The sequence below is a fragment of the Rhipicephalus microplus genome, chromosome X (genome assembly GCF_043290135.1).
Source record: "Rhipicephalus microplus isolate Deutch F79 chromosome X, USDA_Rmic, whole genome shotgun sequence".
In the NCBI taxonomy this organism is placed as follows: Eukaryota; Metazoa; Arthropoda; class Arachnida; order Ixodida; family Ixodidae; genus Rhipicephalus; species Rhipicephalus microplus.
In genome coordinates this window covers 244627766-244652939 of record NC_134710.1, presented here as the reverse complement: position 1 = coordinate 244652939, position 25174 = coordinate 244627766, and the positions used below count along the sequence as shown (strand labels likewise).

Below are 25174 nucleotides of genomic sequence, written 5' to 3'. Positions count from 1 at the left end.
ACGGGAGAATGCAGCTAAGTCGGTACAGCATCGCACGCGTAATCCTCCTCCTCCTTTGACTCACCCTCACCATCCCCGCATGGCGTTTTAGAGGCATCCTCCATCATGGAGGAAGGAAATTTTTCCCTTCCTTCATGTCCTCTATATATATAGAGAGTAACAACGCCGTGCTTCTTTCTTCTTTTTCCCTTTAAGAATCTCTACGTAATTCGAAAGTTGTCTGGCTGGTGCACATCACAGGCATTTTTAATTGATATTTTCATTTGAGTATTACTAAACATCAGTTTCATCACTTCGGTTAACACCCCTAATGCTTTTTAGCTGTAATATTGCATTATATTTGATGAAGGTTTATGTGCCAAAACCACGATATTGCTAAGAGGCGCACCGTAGTTGAGGGATCAGGACATTTCGACCAGAGTTATTCAATCATACGAGTTCCGAAGCTCCCCATAGGCTCGATGTATGAAAATCCAAACATGGCATTGGCCGAAATGGCGGATGTGAGTAGAATACAGCGCTTGCTCTTGACAACAAAGCTAACAAGAAAACGCAATATTTTGTGTTTTCGCGTTTAGCAAGATAGTGAGCACCACCGCATTCTGCCAAACAGCTTGGCAGCGCCTATAACTTATTCTTAGGTGAGTTGGTGCGTAAGGGTGCTGAACGTTTTACTTTGTCGCAGTAGTGGAGACGTGATAAAGGACAGAAGAGCTGCTTGTTCTCTTGGTGATCTGTCCTTTTTTCTTGTTTTCAGCATTGCGCTAGAAGTAACGTTTGTACAAGTGGCGTGTTCGTGTGCTACACAGCTAGCACACCGTGAATGGACGGTGCAGCGAAGTCGGTAGTTTATCAGATTCGTGTGGAGAGCCCATGATGTTTACATTTCGGCAAAATAGTGAGTGGAAAGGCGTGATGCAAGCGGAATGCAGCGTGGATCCAGGTGGATCCACCCTGTAAGTCTGTCAACGGCAGCTGACGACGTTGCACGAGCAGAAAACGCTGGTGCCTTTGAAAAGACTCTATGAACATCGCACCTGAAAAGAGCGCTTGCAGTTCTAGTTGCAAGTAAATAGCAATGTTCAATGTTCCCACTTTCTTGTCGTTGGGCTTTTATATTTATATGGTATCACAGCCAGTGTCTCATTGATTTCGCGATTAGTAGAATTTGACCGCGGCGTGCATGACAAAGCGACCAATTCGCGGTAAGTACTGATCGGTACTGTTGTGCTTTTGTTTGCACTCTACCGTATCTATGTCTCGTTTGTGCGACCGTCACTCACGTCGTGTTAGTGAGACACATCGTGAACCACAGAGTGGCACAGTTGAAAGGATTCGTCAAACTTCCCGTGAGCAATGGACCTCAAGCGCACATTTTCAAACGAGCAAACGATGAGTAATAGAAATAGTCAGGGCGCAGCGTTAGAACCATCGTAGCACAAAATTGCAAGCACCACCTTCGACGAAATAAAACTTGACGCTTTGATCCGGCTTTGATTATGCTTTTGCAGATCGAAAACAGCTCATAGTGGCGGCGGGCGCCGTGCAAGCCAAGGTCAGTTATTGAGGCGGCGACGCCACTCACTGTTGCACCCGGTGTTGAGCAGCCTAAAAAGAAGCGAACGCACAAGTGCCAATGCAGTGTTTTGTATCGTTGCTCTCAGGGGGCGCGACGATCTGCTCAATCCCGCTAGGCCGGCCAGTGGCGTGTGCGGGTTTCGGAACGCAGTGTCACAACTCATTTGATTGAATAACTCTGACCTCTCTCTGTACTTTAACGTTTTTTAGATGCGGAAGCATCTTATACTCGCGCCTTGTAGTGCGCCGTCCGCGCCGTCCGCACCGCTTCTCGAACATTCGACAGCTGACGCGCGCGCATGCGCCGTCGCGCCGTCGCCCACCATCTGTGCCGCGCGCGCACTTCTCCTTCGAGAACATTCGACAGCTGACAGCGCATGCGCCGTCGCGCCGTCGCCATCTGTGCCGCGCGCGCGCTTCTCCTTCGACAACATTCGACAGCTGACAGCGCATGCGCCGTCGCGCTGTATATATACTCAAGGTCGGCGCTCGCTCGCTCAGTTGCCGCTCGTCGGTTGGTTTGTACGGCGCGTCGACGTCCAAGGTCGCGGTGAAATGAATTCCAACGAATCCACAAACACAATGATCGACGTCCCTTCGACCAGCGCCGCCCTTTCGCATACATGTGTACGTGTTCACTCATTTAACACCCCCTCCTACAACCACGCTAACCAATTTAGCCATCGACCCAAGTAAGTCGCAATTTAACACCCCCTTTCACAACCACGTTAACCAATGTAGCCATCGACCCAAGTAAGTCGCACTTTAACACCCCGTTAACCAATTATATGCTCCGCATCCTCCTTAGTGTTCTCCCGAGGGAAGCTGCGGGCAATTTTTTTTTCTAAATCTCAGTTCACAGACCACTATATAATTTCGCCTCAAGCAAATTGTAACCACTGTGACGGAGCTTATATCGAAACTGTGACATTCGGGTCAACAGCCAAGCCACGTAACCATGTACTACCATGGTGACGGTTTCATTATCTGTTTCCTTCATATGCCTATGTCCATATGTCAGCATATTGCTACTCCGTTCCCTGAGAAAGCGAAACTTCTCCATAGTGAGACCTCAATCGTACCTCTTAGACAGCCTTTAACGGTCCAGCAACCATAGGGTAGGTGATAAATGCCAATAAAAAACTAACTAGTACTGCTATAAGGCTAACAAAACACATGTGCGTAGCACTTTAACAAACTGCTTGCATAAAAACTAGTGCGAAACACTTCATGTGAGTCATATCTGAATAAGCTCTGTAATATAGAGAAATACCTACCCAGAACAATGGTATCGCAAAGACGCCCATTGTTTGAATTTGCATCATTCCAGAAAGTGGAGATGGGCCTGTGGCTGGTATCGTTAGCCCTGGCCTGCGGCGTCTTGTTCGTCTCATTCCCTTGGAATCAAGGTCATCTGCCAGACGCCGTGACCAATGCTCTCTACGGAGGATTCCACCGGCTCCTCTGGGCACTCGCCTTCTTCTGGCCGTCGTACGCCTGCGCCACGGGTCGTGGTGGTATGTACGCAAAGTGTTATACAATACCTTGTACACACCACACACGATTTCGGGCCTGATTTGGGCGCAGCCCACCCAATAGGATCAATGGCTATCACAGCGGCTTACGGCTACCCAGCAATAGATGGCAAAGTTTGATAGTCGGTCAAGTAGCCACGCTTCAATGGGGCAGGACGCAAAAGTGCAGTGCAGCGGGCTCTTCGTTCTTGGTAAAATTGCTATGTCATTGAAATTATTCATCGAGTCTGAGCGGTTTTCATAGCACGTGTGCCGATTTGGGCTGTTAAACCATGCAAAACTAACCGTGCAACTATTAGTGCTCAACTTAGGTGTCCAATCTATCCAATATACACGCTCAAATTACGGCATTCGTAAACGGTATAGGCCGTAGTTTGGTTACGGTGGATTAAATTGGGTTGCTTTGGGTTCCTTGTAGCTTCTAGCTGACTGTATGCACATCAAGTTTTTTGTATTTTTCTCCACTCAAAATGCTAACGCCTTGGCGAGGAGCCTGTTAATAAGGTTGATTACGTAACCTTATTGACAGTGTATCATTTCTTCGTTGCGTGGAAAGAGACATTCACACCAGGAACATTAGTACGAGTGCTGTGTGTCGCAGTACATTCTTTTTTCGGGCGTCCATGTCTTTTTGCAGCGCTTCAACGAAGCCCAAGAAATGGCAAGGATTCTCTATTTCGTACTTAGCAACGCAACGCCATATCCACTTATTCAACCAGTAGAAGGTAGCTACCGAGCTACTCTTAAGACTCATTCACACCTGCGGCTAGCCCTGGTAGTGCATGCCCGTTTACGACTGGCAACAAAGAAGCAATTCAATGCGACCAAAGTTCCCACCTGCGTACAACCTTTACCCGTTACCGCAAACAATTAAAGTATGTTCGCATTACCATTGCCCCGTAAGATAACCTGACGTCATTTTCTTGCGCGCTTGACTAGTTCAGAGGTGATCGGATGGTGCCTCAACACACACAGCTCCTTGATTAGCAGGTTTTTCACGCAGTTGGTCGTGCACTGCAAGGACTGCAAGAAGAGCGGCTGCAGGCCTCTGTTCGAAAAAACCACAGTGGTTTACAAGCACCAAGCGAAAACTTGGAAAGAAATTACCGGGTCCTTTCACATCAGGCAAGATAGTTTGGGGTGCATATGCCACCCCTGCATCAGTTTACATGAAGCAGGGATAGGGTTCTGTTGCGATCGGCGATTCACTAGTTGCTGCTGTCGCCGGGACAGAATAAAGGCAGCCGCCTCACTTTGTGGCAATAAGGAGTAGCGTGAAGGCGTCCTGCTGTTCTTCGTGTACTGGGCGGTGCGTGGTTACAATTACTCGACAGAGCACTGCTGTCGCTGGGGCTGCCGCATAAATGCGGCTCGTGGCGGCTTTGTGCCCCAGGAAAAGCCAGAATGCCGAGTTTCTGCCGAAGATGGACGTCGGACCACCACGCTGTGCGTTTCTGACTGATAGGCCGCCGGCGCTCAAGTCAGCGCCAGATCTTCAGGCACATGCCCTCGGAGGATTCTGGCCTTCGATCGCTATTCGACAGCATGGGTGGTCAGCTCCAGCGGTGAGATGACGGACTCATCACACCCCACTTGCTGGAAGCAAGATTCGCTGGATGAGACAGCTTCACCGGAACAATACACGTGTTTTGGTTGTGTATGTGTGCATGTTGGGAGTGGTGCCAGCATAATGACACTCGTGAGTGCTGTGGGATATGTTATTAGACAGTGCAGTGTGGACCAGTTCCCCGATCTAGAGATCTGGGGAAACAAGATTTCAAGCAGCGCTCGAGGGCTGCTTAGGGAGCTTTTTCGATGTAGAGCTTTGGGCCAGAGAGTTCTTGCTATGTACATAACGTAAATAAATCCTTTGTTAAGTCCAACTTCCTGCTGCCTCGACATATTCATACCTGATCTGCGGTGCCTACAAAGACCGGTCACAACAGTTCTAACAACGACACCTACCAGCAGATGACGGGCTGCTTCAGGTAACTATCTTTAGTTGGCCATCATAACAGGGGATTATTATATTGCGTTATATGAATGTGCGTTAGGAATAAACAAAATCAGTTGTCAGTAGTGCGTCGTCCCATGTTAATCGATTTTCATTTGTGACCATCTTTCCGCGAATTTTCAAGCAATTTATATGAACCGACTCGCCGAACCTTCAATCATGCCAACTGTTTCACGACGTACTTGGTCGCGCGAATGATGCTACGGCTCTATGCAGGATCGGTCGAGTTCTGCAAATTTTGGGACATTACCGAGCTCTGGAGACACTTTTTTATTAACGAGCCAGCAGTACGCGATAGTCAAATTCACCGTTGAAAGCGCTGCCTTTCATTGGTTACGATAGCACCAGTCACCGCTTCAAGGACAATCTACTAAGTTGTGCGGTGTTCTCAAACCAGAAGCATCATCTTTCATTTGCTTGTCGTTCCACTGAGTCCAGATATGCACCCGTGCAATAAAAGTGTCAGAAATTTTTGTGATGAAATTTTTCAGAGGCAGGGGTGTTTAAATTTATTTTGAAGCTTTTATTACTTGCACTATGTCTGTTTTAGAAAAATCTGCACGATGGCCTCTGAGATCAGTACTGGCCGAGCGTCTTACAACATCGCAACCGCAGCTGCTTCCGAGGTCACGTGCCGGTCTGTACATTCTAGCGAGGCCACGAGTCAGCGTACATTCAAGTGCGCTGCTAAGCCGGTGTGCGTCGTCTTTGTTGTTATCCCGTGGTGGTACCCGAGCACGTGTGGCCACCGAATTAGCAATTTGGCTGAACCGTATACTTCGCCAGTTAGACCAGGACATGCTATGACCAAGTTAATTACGCCAAGTCATGGTAAGGTCCCGGTAATTACGCCACATTTTAAGAAGACCGTACTGATGAAGCCATTAACGCTTGAACCGGGCTGACTAATGCATGCTAGCTGATTAGCTAATTTAACTATGGTAACTAAGGCGGCGTTAATTTTGAGCACGCTAAATCATGCTAATTAGTTCTTACTAATATTATGACAATCAGTATCCTGCTAATCAAGATTATGCTTAATAGCTTCATACTGTCCAATGCCTTGCTAATTGCACCCGAGATAATTGCATTTCAATTGAAGCCTTACCATTGAAGACAAGACAGCTCAGTGTAATGGTCATTAAGCCTCAGTCAATTAGTTCAATGAAACTTGAGAAAAAGCTGGTGTGGTCTTCACTTCGAAGCCGATCACACACGTGAGTAGACGACCAACTAAAACGCTGCAAAAATGTAGTTTATCACAAGCTTCTCCATGGCTCCAGCCTTGCACAAGTACTGTAAGCTCACCTAATTATTTTATGTGGAAAAAAGCTGCCGCTTAGCGCTCACGGCAGCAAACGCTTGACAGTCACACTAGCACCTTCACAGTGCCGAGTTGAACTCGGGATTTCTCAGAATCAACGAGTTCATATTCAAGTTCACGCGTTGATCAGTTTGATTGGGAGACGCCCGAGGCGGAGATAACGTATGCCCACCACGTTTGCTCTTGCCAATTTGCAGTGCTCATGTCGAGTGGCACGATTTATCTATCAGCTTTATCGCGCAGAATATGCACACACGCACACAGAAGTAAAAGTGATATTAACTTGCGGCTACGATGTCTCGCATTCAATTTCACCGCGCTCACGACGTTGCCAATCACAGCTGCGTTGCCGACATTATGCGAGTGCCCCTGGTGACCACCTGTCCTTATATTTATCTGCAATATTTGATAGTAGCAAAAAGAAAATCACGAAAGTGCTGCGGGTGCGCCCTGGCTGCATTCTAAAGTGTAAATTTCCATGCTACAGGTGGAACGAAAGAACTTGTCCGAAAGAAGACGTGCACCCACGAACTAGCATGTGGGAGGCACGTGTTGAGTTGGCAAAAAGATAACGCTACAATCCCGCTGATGTCGCTGCACTGTAAACTTGTTCACTGAGTGGCGGCGCTTGCGTATTTGCATGCGGTGTTTCTTTGATAACCACCACAAGTGTCCCACATGCATTTTCAACGCCACGCGCGTTCCTGTAGCCATTTTTTTCAACGCTGCTATCACGCACTCCACACTGTCTTCATGCCATAGCCGCCGCAAAGCGAGCTCAAAGCAAACTCGTCTACCCGAGAAGCTCAGGCAGGCCATAACGCATCGCACCCCTAGTAGCAGGTCTGAAAGAGCCTTTACAAGTATATGTATATATGTGATGTGTTGAAGCAAAAAACAAAAGGCAACTAGAACTCAGCGACTGGTATACAAATATATCACAATTACCAATTGATATAGTACGGCATGGTGTCTAGGAATAAACATTTGGATAAAAAGAAAAAACCAAAGGGTTGAGGGCCGGGTAAACTATAGCTCTGTGGTGTAGAAAACCGATAAACATTAGTTATTATACGTACATTCGAGCTTGTTCTTGCCACGATTGTCTGCGTAGAAAACAAGCATTGCAATGTAAAAACGACGGCAATGATTATAATTGAGAGCACATGGAAAATAGCGGGAGAACTTCATTCGGTCGATAATCGTGTGGTGCTGCCGAAAACAAAGCGGGAACGGTGACATATGAGCACGTCATCACTTTGGGCGTCGTACTGGGTTTCTTCACAAGTGCAACATGAAGTGTTCTAGTGGCGATGTTTTATTTCATTTTTTTTGTAAAGAAGCACAAACGTGAGTAATGCACTGGTGTCAAAATAGAACAAATGCACGAAATTAAATTTCCATTAAGCGCATTCATACCAACTGTCAGTTATTTAGTCTGTGCCATTATAAGCAGATGACGTACGCATCTAAAAGTGTTTACCCCAGTGTTTGCGGTATCGATTTTCATGACGCAGGTATCCTGAACAATATGCTGTCTTGGAGGTTTTTCTTGCCGCTCTCGAGGCTGACTTATGAGATCTACCTAATACACGTGCTGCTCTACATAACGCGCATGCTTCGCCTGAGGAGCTACATCAACACGGACGAGTTCTTTCAGGTAAGTGAAACTGCGAGGTAAAAATACGATTTACGTACTATGTCGGCGTACCGCAGGAGAAAATTGTGTTCGCAGAACGGCAACCGTGGTCTGAGGCGCGTGCCTAGCCACGTCTTTGCATACAAACGATGCTGCTTACTTCAACGTGCGTCGAACAATCACGAATATAGCGACACCAGGCGTGCGCTCTACTGTTCCACAAGCCGCACGACGCTAACGGAGCCGCCGAGCTGATCGGTGCCTCGTCGTGACTGCCCGCCAATCGGTGAAGTCGGCTGCGACGTCTGTTTTAGGAGAGCGCACCCACGCTTGCACTTGGGCAACTGGCGGCGCTTTCACGCACGTATATTCAGAAAGTCATATGACTGTTACAAATCGCCTAATTTAACTTCACGAGTATAGGTAGGCTGATATATGCCTAATGTCTCTAAGTGTAATTAACATAATGGGTTATTTTGTCACTAATTACATACATCCGCCACCACCATATTGTCCCCACCACCATCTCTCCAGTGCAATCACCGTTTTATGGTTACTTGAAATCTTTGAAACATGCGCTGTTCACCACCTTGTGCGTGACTCTTTGACAACAGGTGGCCCTGACGTGGTGGCCTATATAGAGGTCATGGCACTCGACTGCTAACCCGAAGGTTGCGCGATTGAATCCCGGGTACAGCACCTGCATTTTCAGTGAAGCCAAAAATGTGTGCGACCCGTGTAATTAAATTTAGGAGCACGTTAAAGAATCCCAGGTGGTCGAAATTTCCGAAGCCCTCTGCTTCAGCGTCTTTCATAATCATATGACTATTTGTGGATGTTAAACGCCACATATTTTTTATTGTCAGTGACAATAAGCGTTATACAGCAAAGTAGGAATCACAAGAAGGCCGGCGCTCCCTGCAGATTTCTTGTTTTTAGGTAGTTTGTTAGTAAAACTTGTTATTTTTAACATTAGCATGGGCATGATACGAATCCTTCCTCGTAGCAAGGGGTGAAACAACTGATATATAAATTGAGCTATCCAAGCCGAAGAAAGAAAAACACAAAGCCTGCGCGGAACGTACCGCTCAGTCACAACGAAAGGTAGAAAAGCGACTTTTCTAGATCCCGTCTTAAGGCATTTAATACAAGCACACCTGATAGATATTCGGTATACGTGATACATCATACATCTGTTTAGGTAGCACGATGCCCCTACTATGTCGTTCACTGTAAGCAAAAACTATCCGAGTTTGGGGTTTTTGTGGCTCATGACCTCTGAAAACTCTCTCGCGTTTAAAATCGCTACCTCGTGTTGGAGTTAAAGATGATACATGGCATAGTTTTACCACCACCTCTGATGCACGTAGTAAAAGGATGTCAAAATCCAGTTTTACCATGCAGGAATTTTTCTATCACGTGACTTTGAACCTGCGCTTCAGAGTTTATAACCATGTGACTGCAAGGTGCAGCTGTTTCGGCGGCTTTTGCCCCATACCCCCCTAATGACGCTCCCAGTGAATCCGGAAAGTACGTGAGGACCACAGATTTTTTTTTTTTTGCATCGTCGTGTTTCATGACTGACCTCGATTCAACGCACTTAACCACGAACTGGAAGCAGCATAGGCACAAAGAGCGAGGACCGCATTCTGTGAATGAAAAAAAAAAGGGGGGGGGGGCGGAGGGTACCCAGAAAACCTGCTGCGGAAAGTTGTCCTGCATATTTTCGCAAATTGTTCGCTTTTGCTCTGCTGTGGCCCTGGAGACATACGGTGCAAGAATCTCGGGATTTGTGTGTCTGGTTGGGCTGATGGAGCTCACGTGTTTCCTACATAATCGAGCGACCGTGCACTTCCGAGCGCCTCCGAACCCGCACGTCGCGGATACTTCGCTTCCATGTCGAATCGCGACAATCTGCCAGTGCTAACAAAATCAATCTGGTGTCATCGTCCTTGGTTGCTTCCTGGAGAAGCGATAGGCAAGGCGCTTCACTATGTCGTCGGTACCGAGCTGTGGCCGCCAGTGACCAGTGGGAGTGTGTCACCGGGGCAGGTGAAAGAATTATCACATATATTTTGTTCCACAGAAGGCGATGTCTGCTGGAGTAAAGTGCTGCCCGAATTGCCCGCCTCATGCACCAACTGTACACAAACATGTAGTGCGAAGCCGATATGAGGCAGACGGAACCAACAAGCGGCTGCCGGTGAGCACGAAGAAAACCCAGATGGTGGTCCGTCTCTTTCGTTGGAAGTACATACATCGCCCCGTCCCCGTAACCAACAAGCGGCTGCCGGTGAGCACGAAGAAAACCCAGATGGTGGTCCGTCTCTTTCGTTGGAAATACATACATCGCCACGTCCCCCTAAGATAGCGCACGCGTGTTCATTTGTGTGTGAAATGACGACGAAATTTGCACAGCGGCGGCTGCATTTCCGATGGAGGCGCAAATGGTGTAGGCCCGTGGGCTCAGATTTCGGTGCACGTTAAAGAACCCCAGGTGGTCGAAATTTCCGGAGCCCTCCACTACGGCGTCTCTCATATTCATATGGTGGTTTTGGGACGTTAAACCCCACATATCGAATTCGCACAGGATATGTGTTTTGTGATCGCCAGCTGTCTTTCATCGCATAGCCGTGCTTCTAGAAAAGGCCTATGACGCCGTCGGTACGAAGCTTGTATGCAGGCGTGCACCGCTCTTCTACGCCCGTTGTCATGAATATGCGCTGCTACTGTGTTTGTGCACCGTCACTCAAAGAAAATTATTAGGCTGCCATGATTTGTGCGTACTTAGGTATATTTTATGGACTTGCGCATCAGCAGTGCTATCACGTGTGGGACCAAGAGCCCGGTGTGCCAACTTATTACTAGATTGTCAAAAAAGTGAGATCGAGTAGATTTATAATAAAAGATTGGTGTGACATTCAGCGGCCTGCAGCTCACCTCAAGTTTACGCTTGCACCTTCAACCGTTCTTGTTAATTGATGCAAAAAACAGAGCTCTCCTACCGGTACTACATGGCCGGTCAAAAAGTCATGCCTATATATACGGGGTTGTCAAAGTGCAGTCGAGTAACGTGTGCAGTCTGTTTGATTGGTGTTTTGTTCTGCATTTGTTGTGCGTGCGTGTTTGTCTGTATGTGAATCTACGTGTCTTCAATTCTGCCGTCATTTGATATTTAATGAATTTGTCGACTCTGGGCGAATCCACCCGTCAATTTTTATTTTTTTACCACCAGAAATAACTCCCAGAAATCCCCTCGAAAACCCTGTGAAGGCAGTAAAAATTTACTCTCTCCATACTCACTCAAAACCTCACTGGGGTAAATAATTACTATCCTTCCTGCGTTCAAAGATTAAGTTAGCACGAGAGTAAATTTTTACTTCGAAGGTAGGTGGGAAAAAAATCCAGGAAAGGTAGCGCGCTAGAGGACAAGTGGTTTGCCCAGTTTTTGAGATTATTTCAGGACATTTTTGTTTAGTGTGTTGTTCTTTATTCTGTGAAGCCAGTCACCGGGTGCACATTTGTAAGACATTATATTCATTTTGTTGAAGCTGTGGCTAATGACGATGAAGAGTTTTTGCTGATCCCTTTATGATGGGGGGTGAGCATTAAACCACACATTCGCTGCACAGTTCGCGTCGTGTGATGCCTGGTTGCCATTCGCTCTTCTACCGTGCTATGCATCTTTGTGTCCAAACGATTTCTTGCCCGATATGACACCTGTATAAGGTCTCTTTGCTGAAGAGTTTCAAGAGCCAGCGTGGATTTGTGGTAATATATTCGACAGCACCGCCGAGATCACGGGCAAAATCCCTTTATACTGCGGATATTTCTTTTTCTCTTCTGCGCGATTGTGGTTACGGGCTGCGGTGGCAACGGCTGACAACTACGTTGCCAAAAACAGCTGTTGGCTTGATCTCACAACAGCTTTCGCTGTAAAATCGTTGCGGAAATGTCGGTGTATGAGACCGATTTGTATACGAGGTATGTGAAGCACGGGTGGGGTGCTAATTTCGTCTTCTTCTTGCTTACGAGGAACGCTGACCCAAATGCGTATACGAGGTATTTCAGCTGAAAGAGCTAGTTCGGTTTATTGCTTTTTTTTATTTTCGGTGTTAACACTTGAATGCAATCCACACAACGATTGCTGTGATGCAATCTGTAAGCGTTGGATACAATATCATTGAGGATATTTGAACTGTAGCTTATGTTTCTAGCTCTAAACCGTTACGAGCATTCGGGTGTGCAAGGCAAGACGATAAAGACAGCTGCTGCTCTTCGCCCTAATGATGGAGTGGTCTGGTTGTGCACATAGTTCACAGCTTTTGAAACATTTTCTCATCTTTTATGTGGGGGTGCTCATAAAACTCTTCAAACAAGGAAATTCTTAATGGAACTTGTTGTTGTTCTTGTTCTTCACCTATTGATCGTGGCGCATACCCACTATATATCTTTTTTTAAACGATCAGGAAGGTGCCTCATTACTGCGCCCCCTGCGAAGAGGAGTTGAGCGAGTATTTTTTGCTTGCTCTTTTTTTACTTTTCACCCAATGCAAATTATCTTTATTCACATTGTTCCAAAACACGATATACTCCTATTACCACAAAGTTCAATCAAGCATCTGCTCTGCGGTTATACCCACCAAATCCTTATGCGCATGTGTAAAGTAAAAAATTAGGGTCTATACACAAAGAACTATAGTTTATTACTTTAAAAATTGAGCTGCTTATTTGGTGGTGAGATTCTATGGTAATTTAGCGGCAAATATTTGCTTACATAATTTGTTTTGATTTGATTCCTCCATATTTGCACATATTCGCTTGCGGCTCTCACGCCTCGTCTTCTTCGTTTGAATAAAAAGAAGAAGTAGGGAAGCAGCAGCGCCATTGCACCGGTCTCGTGGGCGGCCGTCGCCATATCGGCAGTGTCCAAAATCGAAGATACTTAGCAGGGCCTTTCCGAAATTGTGCTGCTTCATCTGCATCGACTTTCGTGCCTCCGTTCAGCCATGAGCGACTACTACAACCTGCTCGAGGTGCCGCGCAACGCGTCCCCGGAGGACATCCGTAGGGCGTACCGGCGGCTAGCGCTCAGGTGGCATCCCGACAAGAACCCCGACAACAAGGCCGAGGCTGAAGCCCGCTTCAAGGAAATCTCGGAAGCCTACGAAGTGCTATCCGACGAGTCCAGGCGGCGCCAGTATGACATCTACGGCCACGGAGGACACGATGCCGACCGCCATGCAGACTACGGGAGCTCCCGTGGTGGCAACGCATACCACAGCACAGGTGCCTTCGCGTTCACATTTCGCGACCCCGAGGAGTTATTCCGCGAGTTCTTCGGCTCGTCGGACCCTTTTCGAGACCTGTTCCGGGGATTTCATGGCGGCCAGCGCGGTGCCACGGTGTTCACCGGTGGTTTTCCTTTCTATCAGCAAAACTTCGGGAGCCTCTTTCGGTCGGGCTTCATCATCGATTTAGACGACTTGCTGTTCGGGCAGCGCATGCCTACCGCTGGCATGGGAGGCGTCTCGGCGGGCTTCGGGACCATGCCGACGCAGGAGCTGACTTCGGTTCGCTACGTGAATGGTAAGCGCATCGAGACGCGTACCATCATACAGGACGGCGTGAAGACCGTGCTCTGCTTCGAGGATGGCCAGCTGATCTCACGCACTGTCGAAGGCCCCGGGCAAGGAGTGTATGGGGCGGCGGAAGAAGCGCCACCAGTCTCCTCCAGAGAGCCGCCCTACCATCAGCAACGCAGAGACGTGCCTGAATTCTCGCAGTCGTCACTGTACGGATGCGGGATGTCAGCACAGCCAAGCTCGGCAACAACACGACCCTCGCGGACTCAAAGCAGAGCACCCGCAGGATGTAGCAGTCCCAAGATGAGTTTTGGTAGCAAGGCTAGCGTTTCCTGCAGTGCTCCGTCTCCATCGAAGGCCTCGAGCAAAGGCGGCAGGAGCAAAAGTCACTCTAGCAAAATCCACAAGGGAGGCAAAGAGAGCAGAAGACTACCGGTGGCTAGGAAGGACACACCTGATACGTCAAGCTGTACAGCATCTTCGAATTCCTCGCGGCACGACAAGTCGAGATGCAGAAAATCCTAGTTGTTAAGCGAACTGTTGTACAAATGGAGGGACTGCTAACAAGTCTTCTTGAGGCAAGAAAAAAATGAGACAATGCGAACAAGCAGTAGGCGCTCAGCGATGCACCTGAGCTCACACACGCTCTAAAGACAGTGCACGAGCTCCATGACAGAACAGTTCAAATTACAATAGCCTGCCGACCATGCAAATCTTTGAACGTTCGCTGAAAGGTGCCCTATGTGGTGCTTAAAACCAAACCCGCTAGCTTCTACTTTCTTCGTCTGCTGAAACAAAAATTATTTACCTTAAACTAACCAGCAAACAATTATTTACAATAAAGTTTTTTTGCTAAGAGACTGAAACTTCGTGTGTGTTCACTGTCCACGAGTCATCTGAATGTATCGGCCAACGCTTGAGTTTTTTTTTGTGTGTGTGTAAATGTTCGCCTTTTCAAGTTCCATCAAAGCATTGATGGAGGCTGCACTGCCTTTCAGCACTGACGAAGGCTGGTTTTCTTGTCGGAACGATGGCTCCAACGACAGTCACTGTTCAACGATATTTCGCGATTAGATAAGTAGTGCAGTGGATCGTTGCTCCGCTTTTTTTTATTAAACTTTATGTACTTATATCATTTCTGATTGTTATGGTACAGTTAAGTATGCTTTTCTACGCACTGGTGACACAAACCTCGTCTAGAGTTTCCTATCGTATACCATGGAAAAGGACTTGTCTTGTTTAGTTCACTTGTATTGTACTAGTATTGTTGGATTTTAGCGGTCGTAAAGCAAACGCGCCGTCTGAAATTGTGTAATCTCAGTAACTCTTTCCTGTTCTTTCGCTGGCCGCAGCTGACTACCGCCTTGGGAGTGTTCTTGCTGAGCGTGGTGTTTGCATACCTGCTGCAAGTGTGCGTCGAGGCACCCACTGTGCGACTCGAGAAGCTGCTGCGCGAAGGAGACACCGGCGACACTATAGCAGCGACACCCGTCAACGGAAAGCCCTTTAGCTCAAACGTGGACATCATCCAGAAGTCGACCGTGTGACTATTGTTCGAGCTTGTAAGAAACTTGATATCCCAAAGGGACGCAGTTATCCGTCGAAATTCAACTCCACTTGAACCAATTGCTCACTGTTAAGGCATAGCGCGTGCCTTTATTTCAATCGATTCTCTCGCCGCGGTGGCGTGGTACTCGTAATCATGAGACTACGGACTTGAAAGAAGTGTATCAAAAATAAAAACTTAAGACTTCTGTCAAAGCCACATACTGAACTCCTCTTGGCACGCAAACGGGTATCCTGGACCGAGAGAAAGCTCGTTAGCCGAACAACTACAGTATGTGCTACACAGAGTGCAGAGGCCTCAATCACCAGTTCGTCAGTATATAGTAATACGAACCAAGGACACGAGATTCATCTGCGTGATTCACAGAAGCCAAAATGAGACCGTTTGCATGGTACATTCTACAATATTCAAGTGCACGTATGCACGCTAAAGTGTATGTTTGCATGACTACAGCTTGCAACTTTCTTCTCTTCCACAGAGACGTACGATTAGGAATCTTATCAATTACGGGCATTTCTGTTATTGGAGGATCACCAATAACTACCGCGGTTCAGGCAGTGAACAAATTGTTGTGTCAAAGCAACCTTGGTAAATGAAGTTCGCAATTAAATTCCTAGCTCTGGCGCATTAACGCATACTCTAAAGCGCATTAACGCATACGAGTCAACTACTGCTGCACACTTTCCACTTCTCAACTTATTGCATATTACAGAGTGATCAGCTGTGCTGTGTCATTTAACGTTCTTGCATTTGTCTCTGTTTAGTTAAACTCTGTGGCTCCAGAGGAACCTTTTTCTACATCTTCTAGGCTGTGTATGTTATGGAGTATTGACATTTCAAGGCAAATAAAACGGGCTTGTGGTAGTTCTAGAACAAAATAAATATTACGACCATTTTTTTTCAAGTACTGAACAGCGCATGCTGAGGTTGCGATAGGTTGTTCTAATGCATGTGTCTCCACGAGTATTTATTTATTTTTAGACTTTTATTTACATACCAACAAAAATCTAAAATTTCTAAGAAACATAATCACACGTTATTCGTCCACAACACAAAATAAAATTCAATGTTTTCATTAGACATTAATGTCAAATATATTTCCTCATTACAGGTATTCGGCCGTAGTAGCTTAATAGGTGAGGTATCAGTCAGCCAAGATCGAGGACGGGGGCTCGATTCGAAGTCACGGCGGTGGCATGTCAATGGAGTCGATGTGCAAAAGCCACAATTTACTTATAGTCAGGCTAAAAAACCGAGGATGTGAGAATAGATCGGGGACACTACTAGGGCATGCCTCGTAACTTTAGAAGTTATGCCGATATTTGAAAAAAATATGAAAAAGCGTGTGCGCAAGACATCTACGATATATTCTTTTTCTTCTTTTTTTAGCGGGCGTCTAAGGCCTAGCTTGATTATTTGAATGAATGCAGTAATAAAAAAATGGAGCGGATTCCGCCCATCGTCGAAATATATTTCATGCGCTGCTGTCAGCAGACAACCGTTAGGTGAGACTATGATCTTTTATCCAAACCTTACGAAGTGGATCGAGTTCATTGTATAAATTCAGTAGTTTTGCGCGTATTATGGCCTTAACAGGCACACCGAACGCACTGGCATGCAAAGAGCAGCTCTTAGCCAAGCAAAACGTGGGTACTCTCGTTAGACGGAGACATGCTTTGTGTGAACGTAGTGCGCGCAACCCTGCCTTGATGGGCATATTATAAGTGATGGTCGTAGGCGTATTCGAACAACGCTAGAGTGCAGCTTGCGGAGTCATAGGTGTACATATTATTGCTTATTGCGTTGTTTTAAATGCGGATAGCCGAAACTACCAGAACAAAATATAGGCGATGCCCCGAAATGAAGCTTTTGTATGGTCTGCTAGGGCCGAGCCACCCTATAGGTCTCAGCGTGTACTGTGCATCGTCCGTCGTGAGCTACTGCTGTCGTGGTAGTCAATTTTTTTGAGCACACCAGAGAGACAACATTCTATCACCAACAGCATGGCCTCTAACATGGCGGGCGTACCACATCTTTCCTTGCGGCTGTCCCAATCGCCGCGCTCCCAAGCAAAACCAACGAGTATCACCTCGCGCATACGGCAACCGCGAGAGGGCGCATTGAGTGAGGGTTTCGGCGATGCTTCAGAAAATGACATACAGTAAGGCGCACGAGATTTCAGCATGCGCATGTTTTTTTTCCGCTTACAAACAAGAATCACCGCCAAGATCTTCTAGCTGAACTGAAGGAAAGTATTATTCTTAGTGTTACTGCATTTATTTTGGTCCAATTTGCGAAGAAAAGCTTGGCAACTGCTGCATTTTCCTGATTGGTAATTGTAAAATGCTATCGATTCGTCTGTGGCAGTATTACTTTTTTTAATTTCGGTCTGTTTCGCCTCAGTGCTAAATACCTCGATTTCAAAAATACAGAGATATTCTAGTATTCCTCCTTTCCTCTAGAGAGCTGTATGGGGGAAAACTGGACTAATTATCGTCGTTGAATCGTATTGCTCTCTTATTCTGACTCATAAGTTATTACTATATTACACGAATATTTATGAGGGGGTCAACCGAAGCGCAGTTACGCGCTAAATAACTGGGTGCCCTGGTCCTTTCACTTAAATAAGGTGCGTGTGAAATAATAAGGTGCGTGTGAAATAAATAGGGCTTCAATTAGCCGACCTACATTCACTACTCGCCTCTTTCACAGTGAAAGTGCCTGAGTTGTCATCGTCTACTTTTTACTCATCTCAGTTTCCATTGTGTTTTGGTAGCACAATGGCAATATCAGTATCGTGTTTACTTACTGTAATCTCAACTGCATCCAAATCAAAGGATCAATTTGCCAATATATTTGCGAATCAGTCAAGAACGACACGTACTACGAAACTGCATGTGCGGTTTGTCCTGGCGATTACATCGGTGCTTCTTTCGACTACCCCCTGTCTGTTACTGCGCTCTTCGCAGACGTGCCAGCGCCATGGTCAACGATAACAACGCAAGCCGTGAAGCAACCCTCAAGAGACCTTCACCTTCAGTGTGCACGGAATCAGCACACGCAGTGGAATGGCTCTTTATCTCTTCTTCAGCCCACATGTTTGCAGTCATTCTCCGCTGTACGCAAACAAGAGCAGTAATTTATGTCTTCTCCTGTTTCCGAGCTCGCAAATGTTTTGTGCAATTATGCGCGAGTAGGCTGAAACGCTTCTGCTGCTTCTATCGGGTGATGTTGAATGTAATCCAGGCCCCAAGAACATTTGTTCTAACGCTGGGAATGAGACAGACCTGTTAACCACTATTACGGAGATGCTCGGAAAAACTAGACCTGAGACATCTGACCTTGCTGAAGGGCTGGTTTATTTAAAGGCCGATGTTAAGAATATCAAAGCTTGTCAACTGAGTATTGAGGTAAAGCACGGTAAAATTTTCGAACGTCTTGAGGCCTTGGAAGCAAACGTTGTTATCATAAATAACCTTGAAGAAGGCCTTGCGGCTGTTGAGAGCACTGTCGACCAATTAGCGAATCATCTACACAGTACCCAGTCTCGTCTGGACCACTTGGAAGACAGAGCCCGGCGAAATAATTTAACTTTTTATGGTATTGCCGATCAAAAAGAATCATGGCAGGACACAGAGTAAAAAAAAACACTCGCAGTGCTTTCTTCAGCCCACGGCCGAGAAGTTACGCCTGACGTTGTTGAGCGTGCCCACCGAATGAGTAGGTGTTCACCGCCGAAGTGCCCTCCTGTGATTGTGAAATTTTGTTTTTTTTTTCAAGGCTAAGAACTCTGTCTGGTTGTCGCGCGGTGACCAAAGGTCAAAAATCATTTCTGTGAACGAATATTTTTCACCGGCAACACGAGAGGTTAAAAATAAACTTGCCGATTTCGCCAAATCTTTGGCGCAATCACCTGCTTATCAACTCAGGTGTAAGAAGCTGCATGTTAACAAAGAATATTACATCTACGACTATCAAACAGATAGCGTTAAGAAAATAACTCGTGAGAGCCCACCTGGACGGCTTCGTAACAGCCCGAAGACCGCGACACAATAGGACTTCATGAGATGACGTGATGTCTTTCAAATCAAGTGTGTCTGTTATTCTGGCTAACTTTCAAAGTATAATAAACGGACGCGAAGATCCTATATCTGTTATCAGATAAATGTGAATACCTCTTGGCACAAAAATTCTTTTCCACAGCATTCATTACTTTCAAATTTTTTCGCGACGAAAACTCCAGCGCGCTTGATAGGCCACTTTTTAAAATAGCCTTGTGATGTCATTTACTCCTTCTATCGCGCGCAATACCTGTTCTTTTTTTAGATAAACTTTACTCATATGTTTTATTTCTTGACAAAGCAGCCTAACCGAATGTCAGGATGGCCGAGCGGTCCAAGGCGCTGCGTTCAGGGCGCAGTCCGGGCTTCAGGCGTGGGTTCGAATCCCACTTCCTACACCTATGTTGTGCTTCAGCTGTGTGAGTAATGCCTATTGTTTAGTAGCTAGGTGGCTGGGCGTACCGGTACAGACATTTAGGAGTCATAATACAGATAAATGTGAATACCTATTGGCACGAAAAGTCTTTTCCACAGCGTTCATTACTTTCACTTTTTTCGCGACGAAAACTCCAGCGCGGTTGATAGGCCACATTTAAAATAGCCTTGTGATGTCATTTACTGCTTCTATCGCGCACAATACCTGTTCTTTTTTTAAATAAACTTTAGTCATATGAGTTATTTCTCGACAAAAGCAGCCGAACCGCATGTCAGGATGGCCGAGCGGTCCAAGGCGCTGCTTTCAGGGCTCAGTCCGGGCTTCCGGCATGGGTTTGAATCCCACTTCTGACACTTATGTTTTGCTTCAGCTGTGTGGGTATTGATTGATTTGTGGGGTTTAACATCCCAAAACAACCATTCGATTATGAGAGACGCCGTAGTGGAGGGCTCCGGGAATTTCGACCGCCTGGAGTTCTTTAACCTGCACCCAAATTTGAGCACACGGGCCTACAACATTACCGCCTCCATCGGAAATGCAGCCGCCGCAGCCGAGATTTGAACCCGCGACTTGCGGGTCAGCAGCAGAGTACCTTAGCCACTAGACCAACGCGGCGGGGCAGCTGTGTGGAGTAATGATTATTGTTTATTAGCTAGGTGGCTGGGCGTACCGGTACAGACATTTAGGAGTCATAATACAGAGAAATTGTGAATACCTATCGGTACAAAAATCCTTTTCCACAGCGTTCATTATTTTCACTTTTTTTCGCGACGAAAATTCCAGCGCGCTTGATAGGCCACTTTGGAAAATAGCCATCTGATGTCATTTACTCCTTCTATCGCGCGCAATACCTGTTCTTTTTTTTAAATGGCTTTAGTCATATGTTTTATTTCTCGACAAAAGCAGCGAAACCGCATGTCAGGATGGCCGAGCGGTCCAAGGCGCAGCGTTTAAGTCGCAGTCCGGTTTTCCGGGCGTGGGTTCGAGTCCCACTTCAGTCACCTGAGTTTTGCTTCAGCTGTGTGAGTAATGACTATTGTTTAATAGCTAGGTGCCTGGGCGTACCGGTACAGACTTTTAGGAGTCATAATACAAATAATTGTAAATACCTATTGGCACGAAAATTCTTTTCCACAGCGTTCATTACTTTCACTTTTTTTCGCGACAAAAACTCCAGCGCACTTGATAGGCCACTTCTAAAAATAGCCTTGTGATGTTATTTACTGCTTCTATCGCGCGCAATACCTGTTCTTTTTTTCAATAAATATTAGTCACATGTTTTATTTCTCGACAAAAGCAGCCGAACCGCATGTCAGGATGGCCGAGCGGTCCAAGGCACTGCGTTCAGGGCGCAGTCCGGGCATCCTGGCGTGGGTTCGAATCCCAATTCTGGCACTTACGCTTTGCTTCAGCTGTGTGATTAATGGCTATTGTTTATTAACTGGGTGGCTGGGCGTACTGGCACTGAATTTAGGAGTCATAATACAGAGAATTGTGAATACCTATCGGCACAAAAATTCTTTTCCACAGCGTTAATTACTTTCACTTTTTTTCTCGACGAAAACTCCAGCGCGCTTGATAGGCCAGTTTTGAAAATAGCCTTGTGATGTCATTTACTCCTTCTATCGCGAGAAATACCTGTTCTTTTTTTTAAATAAATTTAAGTCATATGTTTTATTTCTCGACAAAAGCAGCCAAACCGCATGTCAGGATGGCCGAGCGGTCCAAGGCGCTGCGTTCAGGTCGCAGTCCGGTTTTCCGGGCGTGGGATCGAACCCCACTTCTGTCACTTACGTTTTGCTTCAGCTGTGTGAGTAATGACTATGGCTTATTAGCTAGGTGCCTGGGCGTACCGGTACAGACATTTAGGAGTCATAATACAGATAAATGTGAATACCTAATATGCACGAAAAGTCTTTTTCACAGCGTTCATTGCTTTAACTTTTTTCGTGACGAAAACTCCAGCGCGGTTGATAGGCCACATTTAAAATAGCCTTGTGATGTCATTTACTGCTTCTATCGCGCGCAATACCTGTTCTTTTTTAAATAGCTTTAGTCATATGTTTTATTTCTCGACAAAGCAGCCAAATCGCATGTCTGGATGGCCGAGCGGTCCAAGGCGCTGCGTTCAGGTCGCAGTCCGGTCTTCTGGGCGTGGGTTCGAATGCCACTTCTGACATATATGTTTAGCTTCAGCTGTGTGAGTAATGACTATTGTTTATTAGCTAGGTGGCTGGGCGTACCGGTACAGACATTTGGGAGTCATAATACAGATAAATGTGAATACCTATCGGCACAAAAATTCTTTTCCACAGCGTTCATTACTTTCACTTTTTTTCGCGACGAAAACTCCAGCGCGCTTGATAGGCCAGTTTTGAATATAGCAATGTGATGTCATTTACTCCTTCTATCGCGAGCAATACCTGTTCTTTTTTAAATAAACTTTAGTCATATGTTTTATTTCTCGACAAAAGCAGCCTAACCGCATGTCAGGATGGCCGAGCGGTCCAAGACGCTGCGTTCAGGTCGCAGTCCGGTCTTCCGGGCGTGGGTTCGAATCCCACTTCTGACATTTATGTTTTGCTTCAGCTGTGTGAGTAATGACTATTGTTTATTAGCAAGGTTGCTGGGCGTACCGGTACAGATATTTAGGAGTCATAATACAGATAAATGTGAATACCTATCGGCACAAAATTCTTTTCCACAGCGTTCATTACTTTCACTTTTTTCGCGACGAAAACTCCAGCGCGGTTGATAGGCCAGTTTTTAAAATAGCCTTGTGATGTCATTTACTGCTTCTGTCGAGCGCAATACCTGTTCTTTTTTAAATAGCTTTAGTCATATGTTTTATTTCTCGACAAAAGCAGCCAAACTGCATGTCAGGATGGCCGAGCGGTCCAAGGCGCTGCTGCGTTCAGGTCGCAGTCCGGTCTTCCGGGCGTGGGTTCAAATCCCACTTCTGACACTTATGTTTTGCTTCAGCTGTGTGAGTAATGGCTATTGTTTATTAGCAAGGTTGCTGGGCGTACCGGTACAGACATTTAGGAGTCATAATACAGATAACTGTGTATACCTATGGGCACAAAAATTCTTTTCCGCGGCGTTCATTACTTTCATTTTTTTTTGCGACGAAAATTCCAGCGGGCTTGATAGGCCACTTTTGAAAATAGCCATGTTATGTCAATTACTCCTTCTATCGCGCGCAATACCTGTTCTTTTTTTAAATAAACTTCAGTCATATTTTATTTCTCGACAAATGCAGCCGAACTGCATGTCAGGATGGCCGAGCGGGCCAAGGCGTTGCGTTCAGGTCGCAGTCCGGTTTTCCGGGCGTGGGTTCGAATCCCACTTCTGTCACCTGTGTTTTGCTTCAGCTGTGTGAGTAATGACTATTGTTTAATAGCTAGGTGCCTGGGCGTACCGGTACAGACATTTAGGAGTCATAATACAGATAAATGTGAATACCTATTGGCACGAAAATTCTTTTCCACAGCGTTCATTACTTTCACTTTTTTTCGCGACGAAAACTCCAGCGCGCTTGATAGGCCAGTTTTGAATATAGCCATGTGATGTCATTTACTCCTTCTATCGCGAGCAATACCTGTTCTTTTTTAAATAAACTTTAGTCATATGTTTTATTTCTCGACAAAAGCAGCCAAACCGCATGTCAGGATGGCCGAGCGGGCCAAGGCGTTGCGTTCAGGTCGCAGTCCGGTTTTCCGGGCGTGGGTTCGAATCCCACTTCTGTCACCTGTGTTTTGCTTCAGCTGTGTGAGTAATGACTATTGTTTAATAGCTAGGTGCCTGGGCGTACCGGTACAGACATTTAGGAGTCATAATACAGATAAATGTGAATACCTATTGGCACGAAAATTCTTTTCCACAGCGTTCATTACTTTCACTTTTTTTCGCGACGAAAACTCCAGCGCGCTTGATAGGCCAGTTTTGAATATAGCCATGTGATGTCATTTACTCCTTCTATCGCAAGCAATACCTGTTCTTTTTTTAAATAGCTTTAGTCATATGTTTTATTTCTCGACAAAAGCAGCCAAACTGCATGTCAGGATGGCCGAGCGGTCCAAGGCGCTGCTGCGTTCAGGTCGCAGTCCGGTCTTCCGGGCGTGGGTTTGAATCCCCCTTTTGACACTTATGTTTTGCTTCAGCTGTGTGAGTAATGACTATTGTTTATTAGCTAGGTGGCTGGGCGTACCGGTATGGACATTTAGGAGTCATAATACAGAGAAATGTGAATACCTATCGGCATAAAAATTCTTTTCCACAGCGTTCATTACTTTCACTTTTTTTCACGACGAAAATTCCAGCGCGCTTGATAGGCCACTTTTGAAAATAGCCATGTGATGTCAATTACTCCATCTATCGCGCGCAATACCTTAAATTTTTTTTAAATAAACTTCAGTCATGTTTAATTTCTAGACAAAAGCAGCCGAACTGCATGTCAGGATGGCCGTGCGGTCCAAGACGCTGCGTTCAGGTCGTAGTCCGGTCTTCCGGGTGTGGGTTCGAATCCCACTTCTGACACTTATGCTTTGCTTCAGCTGTGTGAGTAATGAATATTGTTTATTCGCTAGGTGGCTGGGCGTACCGGTACAGACATTTAGGAGTCATAATACAGAGAATTGTGAATACCTATCGTCACAAAAATTCTTTCCCACAGCGTTCATTACTTTCACTTTTTTTCGTGACGAAAATTCCAGCGCGCTTGATAGGCCCATTTTGAAAATAGCCATGTGATGTCATTTACTCCTTCTACCGCGAGCAATACCTGTTCTTTTTTTAAATAGCTTTAGTCATATGTTTTATTTCTCGACAAAAGCAGCCAAACCGAATGTCAGGATGGCCGAAAGGTCCAAGGCGCTGCGTTCAGGTCGCAGTCCGGTCTTCCGGGCGTGGGTTCGAATCCCACTTCTGACAGTTATGTTTTGCTTCAGCTGTGTGAGTAATGACTATTGTTTATTAGCTAGGTGTCTGGGCGTACCGGTACAGACATTTAGGAGTCATAATACAGAGAAATGTCAATACCTATCGGCATAAAAATTCTTTTCCACAGCGTTCATTACTTTCACTTTTTTTCACGACGAAAATTCCAGCGCGCTTGATAGGCCACTTTTGAAAATAGCCATGTGATGTCAATTACTCCTTCTATAGCGCGCAATACCTTAAATTTTTTTAAAATAAACTTCAGTCATGTTTAATTTCTAGACAAAAGCAGCCGAACTGCATGTCAGGATGGCCGAGCGGTCCAAGACGCTGCGTTCAGGTCGTAGTCCGGTCTTCCGGGTGTGGGTTCGAATCCCACTTCTGACACTTATGCTTTGCTTCAGCTGTGTGAGTAATGAATATTGTTTATTCGCTAGGTGGCTGGGCGTACCGGTACAGACATTTAGGAGTCATAATACAGAGAATTGTGAATACCT

At 46.0% G+C, this 25174-nt stretch overlaps 2 protein-coding genes and 9 non-coding genes across 12 annotated transcripts in view; all 11 read left to right on the top strand.

Annotated features, from left to right (window-relative positions):
• Positions 1–16124, top strand: part of LOC119162279 (nose resistant to fluoxetine protein 6) — a 193860-nt gene extending 177736 nt beyond the window's left edge. The window contains exons 13-15 of one of the 2 annotated variants that reach the window (XM_075878888.1): positions 2909–3095; positions 7969–8111; positions 15028–16124. In XM_075878888.1, coding sequence (XP_075735003.1) covers positions 2909–3095; positions 7969–8111; positions 15028–15222 — 525 coding nt within the window. In that variant the 3' untranslated portion in view covers positions 15223–16124. Of the gene's footprint in view, positions 1–2908; positions 3096–4116; positions 4481–7968; positions 8112–15027 lie in introns of those variants that run through there. The other variant, XM_075878889.1, reaches the window with a different exon arrangement.
• LOC142776046 (dnaJ homolog subfamily B member 6-like) lies at positions 12969–14572 on the top strand. Its single transcript, XM_075878890.1, has one exon. It carries the CDS (start codon positions 13100–13102, stop codon positions 14198–14200), a length of 1101 nt encoding a protein of 366 aa, XP_075735005.1. The 5' UTR covers positions 12969–13099; the 3' UTR covers positions 14201–14572.
• A 5320-nt stretch (positions 16125–21444) lies between the features above and the next one.
• TRNAL-CAG (transfer RNA leucine (anticodon CAG)) lies at positions 21445–21528 on the top strand. Its single transcript has one exon. It is a non-coding gene; the product is annotated as a tRNA-Leu (tRNA).
• Positions 21529–21834: 306 nt separating this feature from the next.
• TRNAL-CAG (transfer RNA leucine (anticodon CAG)) lies at positions 21835–21918 on the top strand. Its single transcript has one exon. It is a non-coding gene; the product is annotated as a tRNA-Leu (tRNA).
• Positions 21919–22227: 309 nt separating this feature from the next.
• TRNAL-CAG (transfer RNA leucine (anticodon CAG)) lies at positions 22228–22311 on the top strand. Its single transcript has one exon. It is a non-coding gene; the product is annotated as a tRNA-Leu (tRNA).
• A 306-nt stretch (positions 22312–22617) lies between these two features.
• Positions 22618–22704, top strand: TRNAL-CAG (transfer RNA leucine (anticodon CAG)). The gene has a single exon. It is a non-coding gene; the product is annotated as a tRNA-Leu (tRNA).
• A 308-nt stretch (positions 22705–23012) lies between these two features.
• TRNAL-CAG (transfer RNA leucine (anticodon CAG)) lies at positions 23013–23096 on the top strand. The gene has a single exon. It is a non-coding gene; the product is annotated as a tRNA-Leu (tRNA).
• A 309-nt stretch (positions 23097–23405) lies between these two features.
• Positions 23406–23489, top strand: TRNAL-CAG (transfer RNA leucine (anticodon CAG)). The gene has a single exon. It is a non-coding gene; the product is annotated as a tRNA-Leu (tRNA).
• Positions 23490–23798: 309 nt separating this feature from the next.
• TRNAL-CAG (transfer RNA leucine (anticodon CAG)) lies at positions 23799–23885 on the top strand. The gene has a single exon. It is a non-coding gene; the product is annotated as a tRNA-Leu (tRNA).
• Positions 23886–24587: 702 nt separating this feature from the next.
• On the top strand, positions 24588–24671 carry TRNAL-CAG (transfer RNA leucine (anticodon CAG)). The gene has a single exon. It is a non-coding gene; the product is annotated as a tRNA-Leu (tRNA).
• A 309-nt stretch (positions 24672–24980) lies between these two features.
• On the top strand, positions 24981–25064 carry TRNAL-CAG (transfer RNA leucine (anticodon CAG)). The gene has a single exon. It is a non-coding gene; the product is annotated as a tRNA-Leu (tRNA).
• The last annotated feature ends 110 nt before the right edge of the window (positions 25065–25174 follow it).

Coding starts and splice junctions, on each gene's coding strand:
- LOC142776046 (XM_075878890.1), top strand. CDS start 13,100: ATGAGCGACTACTACAACCTGCTCGAGGTGCCGCGCAACGCGTCCCCG.